This window comes from Pistacia vera, unplaced genomic scaffold (assembly GCF_008641045.1).
Source record: "Pistacia vera cultivar Batoury unplaced genomic scaffold, PisVer_v2 Contig174, whole genome shotgun sequence".
In the NCBI taxonomy this organism is placed as follows: Eukaryota; Viridiplantae; Streptophyta; class Magnoliopsida; order Sapindales; family Anacardiaceae; genus Pistacia; species Pistacia vera.
Genome location: NW_022195833.1, coordinates 24,710 through 39,261, shown reverse-complemented (window position 1 = coordinate 39,261; position 14,552 = coordinate 24,710). Strand labels below are relative to the sequence as shown.

The 14,552-nt window shown below is 37.4% G+C and overlaps 2 protein-coding genes across 2 annotated transcripts; both read left to right on the top strand.

Moving 5' to 3' along the window:
- The first annotated feature begins 1,526 nt into the window (after positions 1–1,526).
- On the top strand, positions 1,527–3,476 carry LOC116126041 (cationic peroxidase 1-like). The gene is made up of 3 exons (XM_031411734.1): positions 1,527–1,814; positions 2,463–2,654; positions 2,741–3,476. The coding sequence occupies exons 1-3, from the start codon at positions 1,584–1,586 to the stop codon at positions 3,290–3,292; spliced, it is 975 nt and encodes a 324-aa protein (XP_031267594.1). The 5' UTR covers positions 1,527–1,583; the 3' UTR covers positions 3,293–3,476.
- Positions 3,477–6,495: 3,019 nt separating this feature from the next.
- LOC116126072 (peroxidase 2-like) lies at positions 6,496–7,743 on the top strand. The gene is made up of 3 exons (XM_031411781.1): positions 6,496–6,708; positions 6,824–7,018; positions 7,195–7,743. Exons 1-3 carry the CDS (start codon positions 6,496–6,498, stop codon positions 7,741–7,743), a joined length of 957 nt encoding a protein of 318 aa, XP_031267641.1.
- The last annotated feature ends 6,809 nt before the right edge of the window (positions 7,744–14,552 follow it).

Below are 14,552 nucleotides of genomic sequence, written 5' to 3'. Positions count from 1 at the left end.
TTTGTTAATTTTTAATATTTTATTATAAGGGTGTTTAGTAAATAAACAAACGTATGAGGTTTTTTAATTAATTTTCAAATCCTACATCGTAATATCCATCCAATTTTACTTTTGTCAAATTGTTATTCTAAAAAGTATCAGAATAATGAACCAACGGAGCCTCAATGTTGATTATAATATATAACAATTTTTAAATAGAGATTTGTTCTGATGTGATTTAGTCAAAGTTCACATTTTGTAATTATCTTTAGGTGATTGAGTTGTTCGATAAACACTCTTATGTGTATTACTTAAGAGATCTTGAGTTTGTGTTCCTCCCGAATGCTAATAGGATAGTTACAGAAGTTTTTACCCGATCGATAATTCTAGAATTCTGAAAAATTAGTTAAATTATGCGTAAACTGGTCTGAACAGCTCAATCATTTAAAAAAAAAAAAAAAAGTTCACATTCTGTTTTCCTAATATAAGATGAAACCCAAATGAATCTCCTGAGTCTTCTGTCTTCACCGCATCGGGCAATAGCTTCTTGATGGAGTTTCCAACTTACTGAATTTGACACGCGTTTCCACCGACTTACATTACAGCTAATATCAAACACCGCTTTAAGCACTTAAAAATAAGTCATCGGGTGATAGCCACAGCTTTCTCTCATTGGGAAGCTTCGAATAACAATGATAAGCTAAGATTTCTTCATGCCATTGAATATCTCTATAAACATGTATGAAACTACGTTTCACATCTAAATTTTCTGACCATCTACACTGGTATTTCTGATATTGAACGAATCAGTGATACTATTATGTGTAAATCAATTAATGGGAATACTTTATTTATTTAGTTTTACTTACAATGACCCTTTTTCTTCTTTTAGCAAAACTTAATGCATACGTATTCTCACGGTATAAATTTCAAGCTAATAAATCTTTAACTGCAGATATTAGTTGGAGAATTATTTTGAGAAATGGTGGTCTGATGGTAAAAGAATAAAGAGGTTCAACATGATTCTTGAGTTCGAGTCCCCACAAGTCCTAATAGGAGTGACTATTGAGGAGATTTATTCGGTCGTCAATTTCAAGGTTTTGAAGGATTAGTTACGGTGCGTACAAGCTGCTTCAAACGACTTCGATCAACAAAAAAAAAACAAAAAAAAAAGAATGCTTCCGAAAATATATATTAAAATTAGCCACTTAAAGTAAAAGAAAACATGAAAATTTATTAACTAAGATAAGAGAGGGCAGAAAGAAGAACAAATTAAAAAAGGAAATAAAAGAAAAAGGTTGAATGGGTAAGTGGGAGTGATTCTTTCTTTAATATTTTTGTCATCGTCTTCAGCCTGGCAGACTCCATCTTATTTAAAAACTATTTCTTCACATATAAATAATATTTAATGTATTTTTATTTATATTTTGTACTACTTTTATTCATTATTAATAAACTATTATAACGTTGACTCAATCAAAGAATCCAAGATGAATCTCTCTATATATACATGATATCGTACTGAAACTACAAACCAAGCTAGCTAGAACCGAAGATACTAATCGTCCTTCTCTTGCTTAGGGAACCTTCTTAATTTCTTAGCCATGGCGCCCAAAAACTCCTCCTCATCACTGCCAACTAAGTTTAGATTCATGTTTTTGTTATTCTCGTTCCTTATTGGCACAGCCTCTGCTCAGTTATCTTCTACTTTCTATGCCACAACCTGTCCTTCAGCTCTTTCCACCATTAAATCAGCAGTGGCCGCTGCTGTAGCAAAAGAGAAACGCATGGGGGCATCCTTGCTCCGTCTTCATTTTCATGACTGCTTTGTTAATGCAAGTCTTTTTGTCTCTCGTTATCTTTCTTCATATTCTCTGCTTATTTTTGCATGTGTCGCATTCAGCCAACCGAAACTCAAAATTACTCATAATTTTCCACCATAGAATAGTTGTAAATCCGCGTTATTTTATTTATTTTTTAATCTTTGTTCTTTAATTTTCCAGTTTCCACCTTGCATAATAACTTTTGTTTAACAAAAAATTAATTTTTTTTGAGTAACTTGTATGGAAAGCACCCCTGCCGCCCTGCCCAAGAAGAGTGTTACATGCTGGAAGAGGCAAAGCCCAAACCCAACCCACCCACAACTAATTAAAATGATTTAAACCCACTTTTTCTCTTATGAAGACATCAAATCAGTTAACAATTTTTCAACGAATTTAATTGACTTTTAATTTGAATGATTAATTGCACTCCATGTGCAACTGTATTTTGCATGTGTCCATCATATCATTAGAATAATTGGCTGTAGCTTGGCACTATTCTGACCACGTCTCCTGTTGTTTCTAAAGAAGACTACAACACCGTCGTAGAGAGAAATTACTTCGTACATATTTCTGATTTTACTTTTTAAGCACACAGAAAAGCTCTATACAAATATTTTAGTTGACTTTATTAACGTATTTTTTTTAATGTTTCTGTAACAGGGATGTGATGCATCGATTTTGTTAGACGATACAGCAACTTTCACAGGAGAGAAAACAGCAAATCCCAATGTAAATTCAGTAAGGGGATTTGAGGTCATCGATACCATCAAATCTCAACTTGAGAGCTCATGCGCTGGTGTTGTTTCGTGTGCCGACATTTTAGCCGTTGCTGCTCGTGACTCCGTTGTTGCAGTAAGATTAATTTGTTCAGTACATTGCTTAAACCAACGGATAATTAACCATTACCACATGATAATTAATTCTCACATTTGTTTCAGTTGGGGGGTTCTACCTGGACGGTTCAATTGGGCAGGAGAGATTCAACCACCGCAAGTTTAAGCACCGCAAACACTGACATCCCCGCCCCAACTTCGAGCCTCAGTCAGCTAATCCAGTCTTTCTCAAACAAAGGGTTTACGGCTAAAGAATTGGTGGCTCTTTCAGGATCTCACACAATAGGCCAAGCTAGATGCACAAATTTCCGCACTAGGATCTACAACGAGACCAACATCGATTCTTCATACGCATCATCATTGCAAGGAAATTGTCCGAGTGCTGGTGGTGACAACACACTTTCTCCGCTAGATGTCACGAGCCCGACATCTTTTGACAATGCTTACTTCAAGAATTTGCAGAGCCAAAAGGGTCTTTTGCATTCGGACCAACAGCTCTTTAATAATGGCTCTACTGACTCACAAGTCACTGCTTATAGCTCCAATTTGCAAACTTTCAAGACAGACTTTGCTAATGCCATGATAAAGATGGGAAACCTCAGTCCACTCACTGGATCCAGTGGCCAGATTAGGACCAACTGCAGGAAAGTCAACTAAGTTTAGGCCGAAAGATATTATATATTTTGTGTTTGGGAAATAAGGAAATTTCTGTCAATGTTTTTGAATTGAGTGTGCATGGAAATCATGGTGTGTTTTGATTTTGTACTGTCAGCTTTGATGTAAGTCGAAGAAACTCTTATCACGAATTACATAGAGAAAGTCGATGCTTAATTTCAAAATTAGTTCAGAGTAATTATCATGCTTGTTTGCGTACGTTGAGTACGTTCTTACTAGGCCCATAATAGAGGCCCATTTTTTTAGTTGGGATTGATTGTTGGGTCGAAATAGGCCTGCTTTTTATTAGTTTCTGGAGAGAAGTGCGTAAACCCGTAATGGTTTTCTGGGCTCTTCTTTTCAGCCATCAAGTCAATATTAAGCCGATAGGTGTAATCTTCTTTTTGCTACACTGCAATTATTCTTACAAAAGACTTTATCTTAATTAAACAATAAAGATGGGATGATACTTAAATCTTACAAATTTTTCTTATAACTCCGATATGGTAGTTTGTAATTAGACAAACGTGACTCATTATTGAACAGACGAGACTCATTATAAACTGACAAATTACGAGTTCTTATATTGGAGTTGTAAGAGAAAATTTGTGTGATTGGATTATAAGTCGTAAACTGGCTTGGACACCCCAGTTATCAAAAAAAAAAAAAAAAAAGAAGATTAGATTATAACTTAATTTTACCAATTTTCTCTTACAACTCTAATGTGACAGCTTGCAATTAGACATATGGGACCTATTATTAGACAGACGAGACCCATTGTAGACTGATCAATTGCGAGTTGTCAAGTTGAAATTGTAAGAAAAAGTTTGTGTGATTGTGTTGTAAGTGTAATATAGTCTCTAAATTAAATATCTCACCCTTACAAGCAGGCAATAACTCAAAAAGCCACAACATCAAGCTTCATTTGTGTAAAATTTTAAATCTCCTATAGATTTCAACATACACGTCAAAATTATAGAAAATTATACAAGTCAATAAGTGAATGTTTGATATAAATTTAGACCTTTTAAACTTTAAAAATGAGAGAGAAAGTATAAAAGTAAAATAGAATTGATCGTCATCAGGACACTGGAATTTTAATTACCTTGTTAAGAATTTAAATAGCTTCCAGACAGCCGCCAGCCGCCAGTCTTTTGTCGAGTTGCCACGCGTTCGGTAAATCGAAGTTATAGGAACAGGTTCTGTCTGGCTACCGAGGTGGTTGTGGAATTGGTTTATACAAGTAGACTTCTTTTTCTATTAAATGACAGTAGTATTGAAGAGCGTTACATCTTTTGTGAGTACAGTACACTGTACACTATAAACTTGTTGATATGGTTCTAGTACTTACATTCATACATTAAGAAATTTGACAATAATTTTTTTTTTTTTAAATAACTGAGGTGTCTGGACAGGGACGTAATCAGGATTTTTAGTCAATAGGATTAAAATATCAATTATAAACCAAAGTCTCAAATATTATAATTTAGATTTTTCAAACAATTTATACTAACCTAATAAAATTCAACTCATAAATTCATGAAAACTAATCAAATCCAACTCTAACTATCAAGCAATTAACATATATATCAAAATTAAATCAAATCTTCAAATCTCTACAACTTGAGGTTTCATCAATTTTTCAAACTCATTCAAAATTAACTCAATAACTAACAAAAATTTATCAAAGCCAACTTAAAACAATAATTAATTAACCTATATTTCAACATAAACAAAGATTAAATTAAAACCTATATCAAAATTTAGGGATTTAATTTTCCAATTTCAAACTCAATTATTAAACTTAACAAAAATTTATAGCTTACGATCTTTCATAAATTAAGAAAGCTAAAAGAAAAGAATTTTAGGTTAAAAAAAAAAAAATGAGCATCATTTTATCTTGTAATTTAAAGGAGTAACCTTTCTTGAGCATTTCACCAAAGGAAAAAGATAATATAAGAGAAAATGAGAGAAAATGAGAAAGAGAGAAAAGTTAAAGTGTTAATTAATAATTTATTTTTGTGGGGTCAACATGAATTTAATTAGAGTCAAATTTAAATTCCATAAAATGTAAAGACTTTTATTTTTTCTTTCATTAACTTCAGTGGATTCAATTAAACCCACGTGTTTATATGTGACTACGTGCATATGTTAGGATTAATTTATATGTATCTTGACTAATATTTAGGGAGAGCTATCCCATGATAACTCATTGTTATGCCCCTCATATAAATCATAGAAAAAAATTAATATTATTTTTACGTTTAACGAGGAATCAAACTTGAGCTGTTGATTATACCCTTTTGCAGTTCGAATTTTACAATAATTTAACCCATACATAATTACACTACGAACACGATTTATATTTCCCGGGAGAGCAATAAATTAGAAGTATAAAATTTGGAATTGGTCCGACAGGTAAATGAATCGGTACGAGTAACCGAAAAATGGATTGATCTATAGAAGGAAGAAACTTGATAGAGCAGCTATACCTACTCCAACTTCTCTTTTCTATATGAATAATGTTATAGTTATCGAAGGGTGTGCATTGAATTTGTGCACCAAAAAACATGACGAAATCCTGACCGTTGATTCATTATAAGTTAATATTAATCAATGGTTAGGATTTTACCATGTCATTCAATACACAAATTCAGTGTGTAATTTTCGATAACACTATCATTTTCCTTTATATATATATATATCTGCCCATTGTCAATTTAAACAAGCTTCCTTTCACAATACTGTTGAGCATAGAGCAGGTACAAAAGATTGTCGATAATGACAGAATCAAATAAAAATAAATTAATGCATTTGACAAAGCAGTCCAAATGTGTATATATATATCTCACTGCTTTTGAATCAATCAATGATAAAGCTACCGCTGTCACGTTATTTTTTAACCATGTACTTAAATTTAATTGACCTTTTTAGATTACACGGTTACTTAAAATGGGACGAATTGAAGACCTTTGTAAACCGAAATAGATTTCTTCCCCAGATGGAGAAATACGGGTTGCATTTTTTAATCAAGCTGTAAAACTTGAGCTTCTGAGAAGAAACTTTTGTTGGCCGGGTCCAAGATTGACCAAGCTAATGACTTCTCTATCTCTTTCAATTAATTACTATAAATAAGCGGAAATGCAACCAAAACTACACCACAACATACTCAAAACTTGTAAGAGTTTCTAATATTACTACTGGCAATGGTTTCACCTAGCACATTCCAGCTTCATTTCTTTCTCATCTTGGCTCTCGCAACCACAGTTTTCTCAGCAACATTGTCTCCTTCTTACTATGAGCACGTGTGTCCCCAAGCTTTGCCAACCATCAAACGAGTAGTGGAAGCTGCTGTTAACAAAGAACGCCGCATGGGTGCTTCGTTACTACGTCTACACTTTCATGATTGTTTCGTTCAAGTACAACTGTAAACTGTTAAATTTTTATTATTCATTCCATGCATTTAATTTTTTGATTTATGATTAAGTTTCGTTGCATACATTCTAATGTAGTTTATCTTTATAATGTATGTAGGGCTGTGATGCCTCAAATCTTCTAGATTCTACATCCACCATCGACAGTGAAAAGAATGCAAACCCGAATAATAATTCGGCCCGAGGATTTGAAGTCATTGACCAGATTAAGAACGAAGTTGACAAAATTTGTGGATGTCCTGTGGTTTCTTGTGCAGACATTTTGGCTGTTGCAGCTCGTGATTCTGTTGTTGCGGTGTGTATATAGCAACCCAGCTCTAGCCTATTTAACATTTTTGTTTCGGGTTTTTTTCTTTAATGCTCATCTCCATCAAAGAATTCACCAACCAAAATCAATTAGAAATTAAATTGAGAAATGCAGAAAATTTGCTGCTTTTCTTTTTATGTCTAATTGTATGTTAAAAACGGCAGCTCGGAGGGCCAACATGGAACGTACACCTTGGGAGAAGAGACTCAACCACAGCTAACCGGACCTTAGCCGACAATGACATCCCAGCGCCAACCATGGACCTCCCTGCACTAATCAACAACTTCAAAAATCAAGGACTAGACGAGAGTGACTTAGTTGCGCTCTCTGGCGGTCACACTCTTGGTTTCGCAAAATGTCGTTTCTTTAGAGACAGAATTCACGACGAAACAAACATCGACGACGACTTTGCAGAAGATCTCCAAGAGAATTGCCCACGTACAGGAGGAGACGGCAACCTTTCTCCATTAGACCCAACACCTGCACGCTTCGACACCGGGTACTTCTCAAACTTGTTGGAGGAGAAGGGGCTTCTTAAATCAGACCAAGCTCTTCTCAGTGGGGGCTCAACTGATGAACTCGTGAAGACATACAGCCAAAATTTAGACGCTTTCTCTGCTGATTTTGCAAACTCTATGACTAAAATGGGCAACATAAAAGTGCTGACCGGGAATCAGGGTCAAATTCGTTCAAACTGCAGGAGGGTGAACTAATAAAGCAGTTTGTTTTGCATTTCGGTTTTCATTTAAATTTGTTTAATAAAAGGCTTATTCTTTTTGAGCCCAAAATATGCTGCTTGTTCGTTCCTTCCGGATGCAGCTTCTACGAAGCCAATTTTTTTTTTTTTTTTTGGTTTTTTAAACTATGTTTATCCACAATGTGTAATAGTGTCAATTATGTCCGACAATCAAATAAAATTGATTATGTCTAATTAAAATTTTAAATAAAAAATTATCCAAATTCTGATATTAATCTTCCCAGTACGATCTGGGTTAGAGGTAAGCAATTAGGAAAAAATAGTTAAAAGGGCTTTTTTTTTAATAAATTACAATTTGACCTTTTCTAAAATGGTTTAGTGATTAGACCATTCATCCATTTTTTTTTTTTTCATTTTTAGTCCCCCATAACTTGTAATTAATGTTCAATCAAGAGAAGATAAATATGTAAAATATTTTATATCATCAACAATATGTCTAGAATAATAGAAAATTCAACCTGTTTATATCAATGGGGTAAAATTCAATCTATTTGTATCAATGGGTTAGCCAAATAACCTACGTTATACATTAAATTTGCGAGGAATGAAATATTGATACGTGTCCTATGACTGAGCAATTATAGTATAAACTCTTGCCACATGTCTTGTGACCATGCAAGTTTTTGGGCCACATATTATATCAAGAAAGGATAGCTTTCTTTGTAAGACTGCCAGAGTTTGCTTTAACAGTAAGATTCGCAATTGAGCGGAAGACTGTTTCACTATTAAGTTTCCAATCAGGGTGATTTGTGAGGCGTCATCCGATAAGAACTTTGCTTCATGAGCAAGACCACCACCGATGCAACACTATAATTATGATTCTCTCAACAGAAGACAAGTATATAAAATATTTTATATCATCAACAATACGTCTGGAATAATAGAAAATTTAACTTGTTTATATCAATGGGCTAAAATTCAATCTGTTTGTATCAATGGGTCAGTCAAAACCTATGTTATACATTAAATTCACAAGGAATGAAATCTAGACATGGGTCCTATGATTGAACAATTAGTGTATAAACTCCTGCCACGTGTCTTGTGACCATGCAAGTGTTTGGGCCTCATGTTATATCAAGAAAGGATGGCTTTCTCTGTAAGATTGCTAAAGTTTGTTTCAACAGTAAGATTCATAGGCCACAGCAGAGCTGACATTCAGATTACGTGGCACCTTATAAGAGGATGGCTTCACTATTAAGTCTCCAATCAAGGCAATTTGTCATGAATCATGCGATAAGATATGAGCAAGACCACCGATGCAACAATATAAATAGAATTCTCCCATCCCAAATCAGGGATTTAGAATTTCATTTTTCTCAATAGCTATAGAGTAGTTATCTCTCTTGAGCAAATATCTTCTATAAACACGTCAATAAAATAATAGTTAATGCTAAGAGACCGGAGGAAGATGCATATGACAAGATTGACAATGAAAGAAGAGTTTCAAGAAGAGTTTGGTAGCCTCCAATGTGGTCCAAGGATTATGCGGCAATGGAAGTAGTTTAGTTGTTTTTGGATTCTGATCAGACTAGTAGTTAAGTAGGAATTCTTTAGTATTAGGAAGGATGATTATGTTTTATTTGTAGTTTACATTAAATAGGATTCCTAACTTCATTAGGAAGTCGTGGTTTGCTCGGTATTTAATAGAGTAGAGGTCTGGAAAGTGAGTTATCAGTCAATTAATAAAAATCTCTTCTTTCCCTTTATTCTCTCTTTTTTCTCTTTATTCTTGGGAGGTACTGTTCACTCATACAGAGTAGACTTTACATAACAATTGGTGCTTTCGTCCAATGGCTGACGATACTCGTTTGAAAACTCTTGATGCACAGGTTAGTCAACTGGTGACAAGTCAAGCCGCTATGGTTGAACAATTGGAGTCCTTGGGGCAATTTTTAAAAGAACTTGGTGGGAAGGTTTCTGTTTTGGATGCAGAATGCGTGGACAGGCAGCAAAGTGCGCAAACGCTGATAGGAGGTACGAATGGTAATCAGACAGGTGATGCTACTTCTTCTTCTGCTTCAGGATCCCAACACACGAACTTAGGGACATTCCTTTCAAGCCTTTTTGGTTGGAAGTTCCTCGCTTTAATGGTACAAACCCTAACGGTTGGCAGTTTCAGGCTAAACAATTTTTTGATCATCATGATACTCCACATATGCAGCGCTTAACCATCGCTTCCTTCCATATGGAGAGACCGGCCTTGTCTTGGTATCGTTGGATGCACGCCAATGGACAACTGTGGTCATGGCGATCCTTTCTACAAGATTTACAAACTCGATTTGGTCCATCGGCTTTTGTGGATTACTAGGGGCAGTTAGCCAAGATTTCACAAAGAGGGTCAGTTGGTGAGTATTAGAATCAATTTGAAGAGTTGTCTAATAAAGTTGCAGGTGTTTCTGATTCCTTTCTCCTTAGTTGTTTTATTTCGGGACTCAAATCTGATATTCAGCATGAGGTTCGCTCGTTTCAGTAGACTTCTTTAACGCAAGCAATGGGATTGGCTCGGCTTCAAGAGGATAAATTGGGTTTATTAAGACAACAGTTACGTATGGCGGGTTCGCGTAGTTGGGATTCTCAGAGACCAGGATATACTCCATCATTCGGGCTACCGCCCCTTCTACCCACACCATAGCCGTTTCGACATTCAGAGGTCTCATCGAATGGGCATACCACTTCGCTTCCCATTAAGCGTTTAACCCCAGCTGAAATCTAGGTGCGCCGCGAAAAAGGACTGTGTTTTAATTGTGAGGAACGTTTTCATCCTAGACATCGCTGTAAGTTCAAGTTATACTTACACACTGTTGAGAGGATACAGAGATGTTACCTGAGATTGAAACCACGAAGAGGCTGACAATCTAGGGGATCCAGAGATGGCGGCAATTAGTCAGCATGCCTTACTGGGACAGCGCAATCCAAGTACCATCCGGATGAGTGGGCGTCTTCAGGGCCAGCAAGTAGAAGTGTTAATTGATGGCGGCTCTACCCATAATTTCATACAGGAAAGAGTCGCTATTCATTTGGGTCTCCCTATAGTGGCTTCTACCAACTTTAACGTAATGATTGGCAATGGAGATCACATGTGTTGTTCTGGGGTGTGTGCAAATGCTTCTCTGCAACTGGATGGCCATGAATTTCCAGTGGATTTATTTGTCCCCCCCAATCCGTGGCATAGATCTTGTTTTGGGAGAGCAGTGGCTGGCGACTTTGGGTCCTATTCTTATGGATTACAAGGCTTTAACCATTTTCTTTGATTGGCAGGGCAAATCTTTGACTTTGCAAGGCCAACAACCTCAACGCGTTACCCCAATTCAGTTCCATCGATTGGAACGTTTGTTCAATATGAATTCCATTGATGAATCTTTCCAATGTTTTGATATTTTAGGTTCCTTTTCGTCCTGTACACAACTACAAAATCATGCTCCTGCACTAGCCATCAACAGCATTTTAAAACAATATGGATAAGTCTTTAACATCCCTACAGAGTTGTCTCTTCAACGCCGTAGTGATCATCGGATTCCTCTTCCTGCTGTTGCTCCACCTGTTCAGGTTAGGCCATACCGGTAACCCCATTTTCAGAAGGGTGAGTTAGAGCGCATGGTGCGCGAAATGCTAGATAGCGGGTTTATTCGCCTAAGTTGAAGTCCGTTTTCCTCATCGATATTATTGGTTAAAAAACGCGATGGTTCATTGCGTTTCTATGTGGATTACAGGGCTTTGAATAAAAATACCATTCCTGACAAATTTTCCATTCCTACGGTGGATGAGCTTCTAGACAAATTATTTGGTGCGACTATATTCTCTAAAATTGATCTTCATTCTGGGTAGCATCAAAGCAGAATGGCAGAGGATGACATTTTCAAAGCAGCTTTTTGCACCCATGAGGGCCATTATGAGTTTGTGGTGATGCTGTTTGGTCTCACTAACGCTCCCGCAACATTTCAGAGCACAATGAATGACGAATTTTGTCTGTTTCTGCGTAAGTTTGTTATTATTTTCTTTGACGACATCTTGGTGTACAGTCTTGGGCTGGAGGATCATGTGCACCATCTTTCAATGGTACTACAGTGTTTGAGGGAAAATCAGTTGTTTGCTAAAATGGAAAAGTGTGTATTTGGCATCAATCGTTTGGAGTACCTAGGTATATTGTTTCGGCTGAAGGAGTAGAAGCTGACCTAGCAAAGATTCAAGCCATATCCGATTGGCCTATCCCAAGCACAATACGACAATTGCGTGGCTTCCTGGGGTTAACAGGGTATTATTGGCGTTTCGTAAAGTCTTATGCTACGTTGGCGGCACCCCTTACCTCCCTATTGCAGAAGAACAAGTTTACATGGTCCATGGATGCTCATAATGCTTTTGATAATCTAAAATTGGCAATGACTAAAGCGCCCGTTTTGGCCTTATCGAATTTTCAAGACATGTTCGTGGTTGAAATTGATGCCTCGGGCACAGGCATAGGGACTGTTCTCATGCAACAAGGCCACCCGATTGTTTTCTTTAGTAAGAAATTGTCGCTGTGATTGCAACGAGCTTCCACATATGTGAGAGAGTTATTCGCGGTAACAGAGGCTGTGACGCGTTGGCATCAATATCTTTTAAGGCGTAATTTTCTCATCCGCACTGATCAGTAGAGTTTATGAAATCTTCTCTCACAAGTGATCTAGACACCCGAACAACACAACTACCTTATCAAGTTGCTCGGCTTTGATTTTACCGTCACTTACAAACCAGGAAAAGACAATGTTGCCGTCGATCCCTTGTCTCGCTAGCATGAAGAAACTGAGGAACCGAAAGTACTTGCTTTAACAGTCTTGGTTTTTGACATTTTACAGCAGATTCGAGAGGCCCTTCTTCAAGATACCACATGTGTCGAGTTGATCAAGCAAGTAAAAAGAGATCCAAGCTTGCACCTGGGGTATTCTGTTCATGATAAATTGTTGTTTTACCAGGGGCATATTATGGTGCCACCTCAAGACGACTTACGGCAGCAGTTACTAGAGGAGTTTCACTCTTCCCCATAGGAGGTCACAGTGGCATTCGCAAGATGGAAAGCAGGATTGCCTTAAATTTTTATTGGAAAGGATTAGGCCGTGACGTTAAATATTTCATTCAAAATTGCCACATTTGTCAACAAGCAAAACATCAGGCTCTCTCTCCAGCCGGCATTCTTCAACCCCTGCCAATTTTGGCTCAAGTTTGGGATGATGTTGCGATGGATTTTATCACTGGGTTACCGATATCGGCAAGTTACACAGTGATCATGGTAGTGATTGATAGATTGTCAAAGTATGCACATTTTGGCCCACTGCGCAAGGGGTTTACATCAACCAAAGCTGCTGATTGATTCTTACATATGGTCTACAAATTACATGGCCTACCCAAGTCCATATTGAGTGATCGTGATCCTGTTTTTCTAAGTAATTTTTGGCAGGATTTATTTCGGCTCAGCGGTACTACACTTAGCCATAGTTCAACGTATCATCCACAGACGGATGGCATAACTGAAGTTACCAACCGCATGTTAGAGCAGTACCTCTGTTGTTTCACTATGGACCAGCCAAAGAGGTGGTTTGTTAGAGTCATGAAAGTGACTCTATTTTGGTGATAAAAATACCCCATTTGTGATTAAATTGAGGTATATTGAGACAATTAAAGAATTTATGAATTTATTCATGAAAATCACTTCCTAATATTTTTCTTATGAATTTAACATGTTTGGAATGATTTAGGAAAGTATATGAGTTGATATTAGGTTGTGGTTTATGGATTAAGGGTGATTTTGTCTCATTTATGCTGTTTAGGGGGTAAAATGTCATGTTTTAAAGGGCTGATTTTGTCACTTTTTAATTGTTCAGGGACTAAACTGAAATTTTGCAATATGTGCTATAAAAGAACAAAGTGCAGATCGCGTCCAGGGGTGTTCATCTTCATTTTTCCGGGCGACGATTCACCTCCCCCTTGCTCCGGTCACCATCATCCCTCCATCACACCGTGAACCAAGCACCACCGCGGCGTTTCGTCTTCCACCGCGACTCTTCGTCTTCCCAGCCAGTTTTGGCCATTTTCCGGTGACGTTCCAGTCCCCAAGGGTAGATCTCACTTCCCCACAGCCGGATCTACACTTCCCTAGCTTCAGCCGCCGCGAAAACCGCCGGAATCCGTGATTTAGCCGCCGCGACTCTTCATTTCCAGGCCAGATCCTGCTCATTTCGGCGACTTCTCACCTCCCCGGGACTGATCTGACTCCCTCACACCAGAGCTTTCCACGGTACCTTCGGATCCATTTCCGCCACCGTTTTCGAGACCCGCGGAAAATTAACGTTTTCGGCGAACCGCGGCTGTTCGTATTCCGGGCTGTCCGTTGGTCGTTTTCGCCCCTTTTTCGCACCATATCGCTGTCGGTTACCTCCTCTCCGCCATGGTCAGCTCGTTTCCACCGCTTCGGCCTCCGTCATCACCATCATGAGCGGCTAAGCTCGGTTGTCTGTTACGGCATAGGCGAGATCGGATGACTCCACGACTCCCTCATCAGCTCTGACTAGTTGGATGAGCCCGATTATAGGACATTGGTAGTATTGTGCTTCGGATTATATTGTTTTCGTCATGATGATTTCGATACTTTAATATGTTTGGGATACTTGTGATGATATTGTTGTCCATTGTGATTTAATGTTTCATGGAACTTGCTGAATGATAAACGTTGGTTTGAAATAATTAAATGATGAATATTGCTTACATTACTTCGCATCGATGTTAATTGAGTTG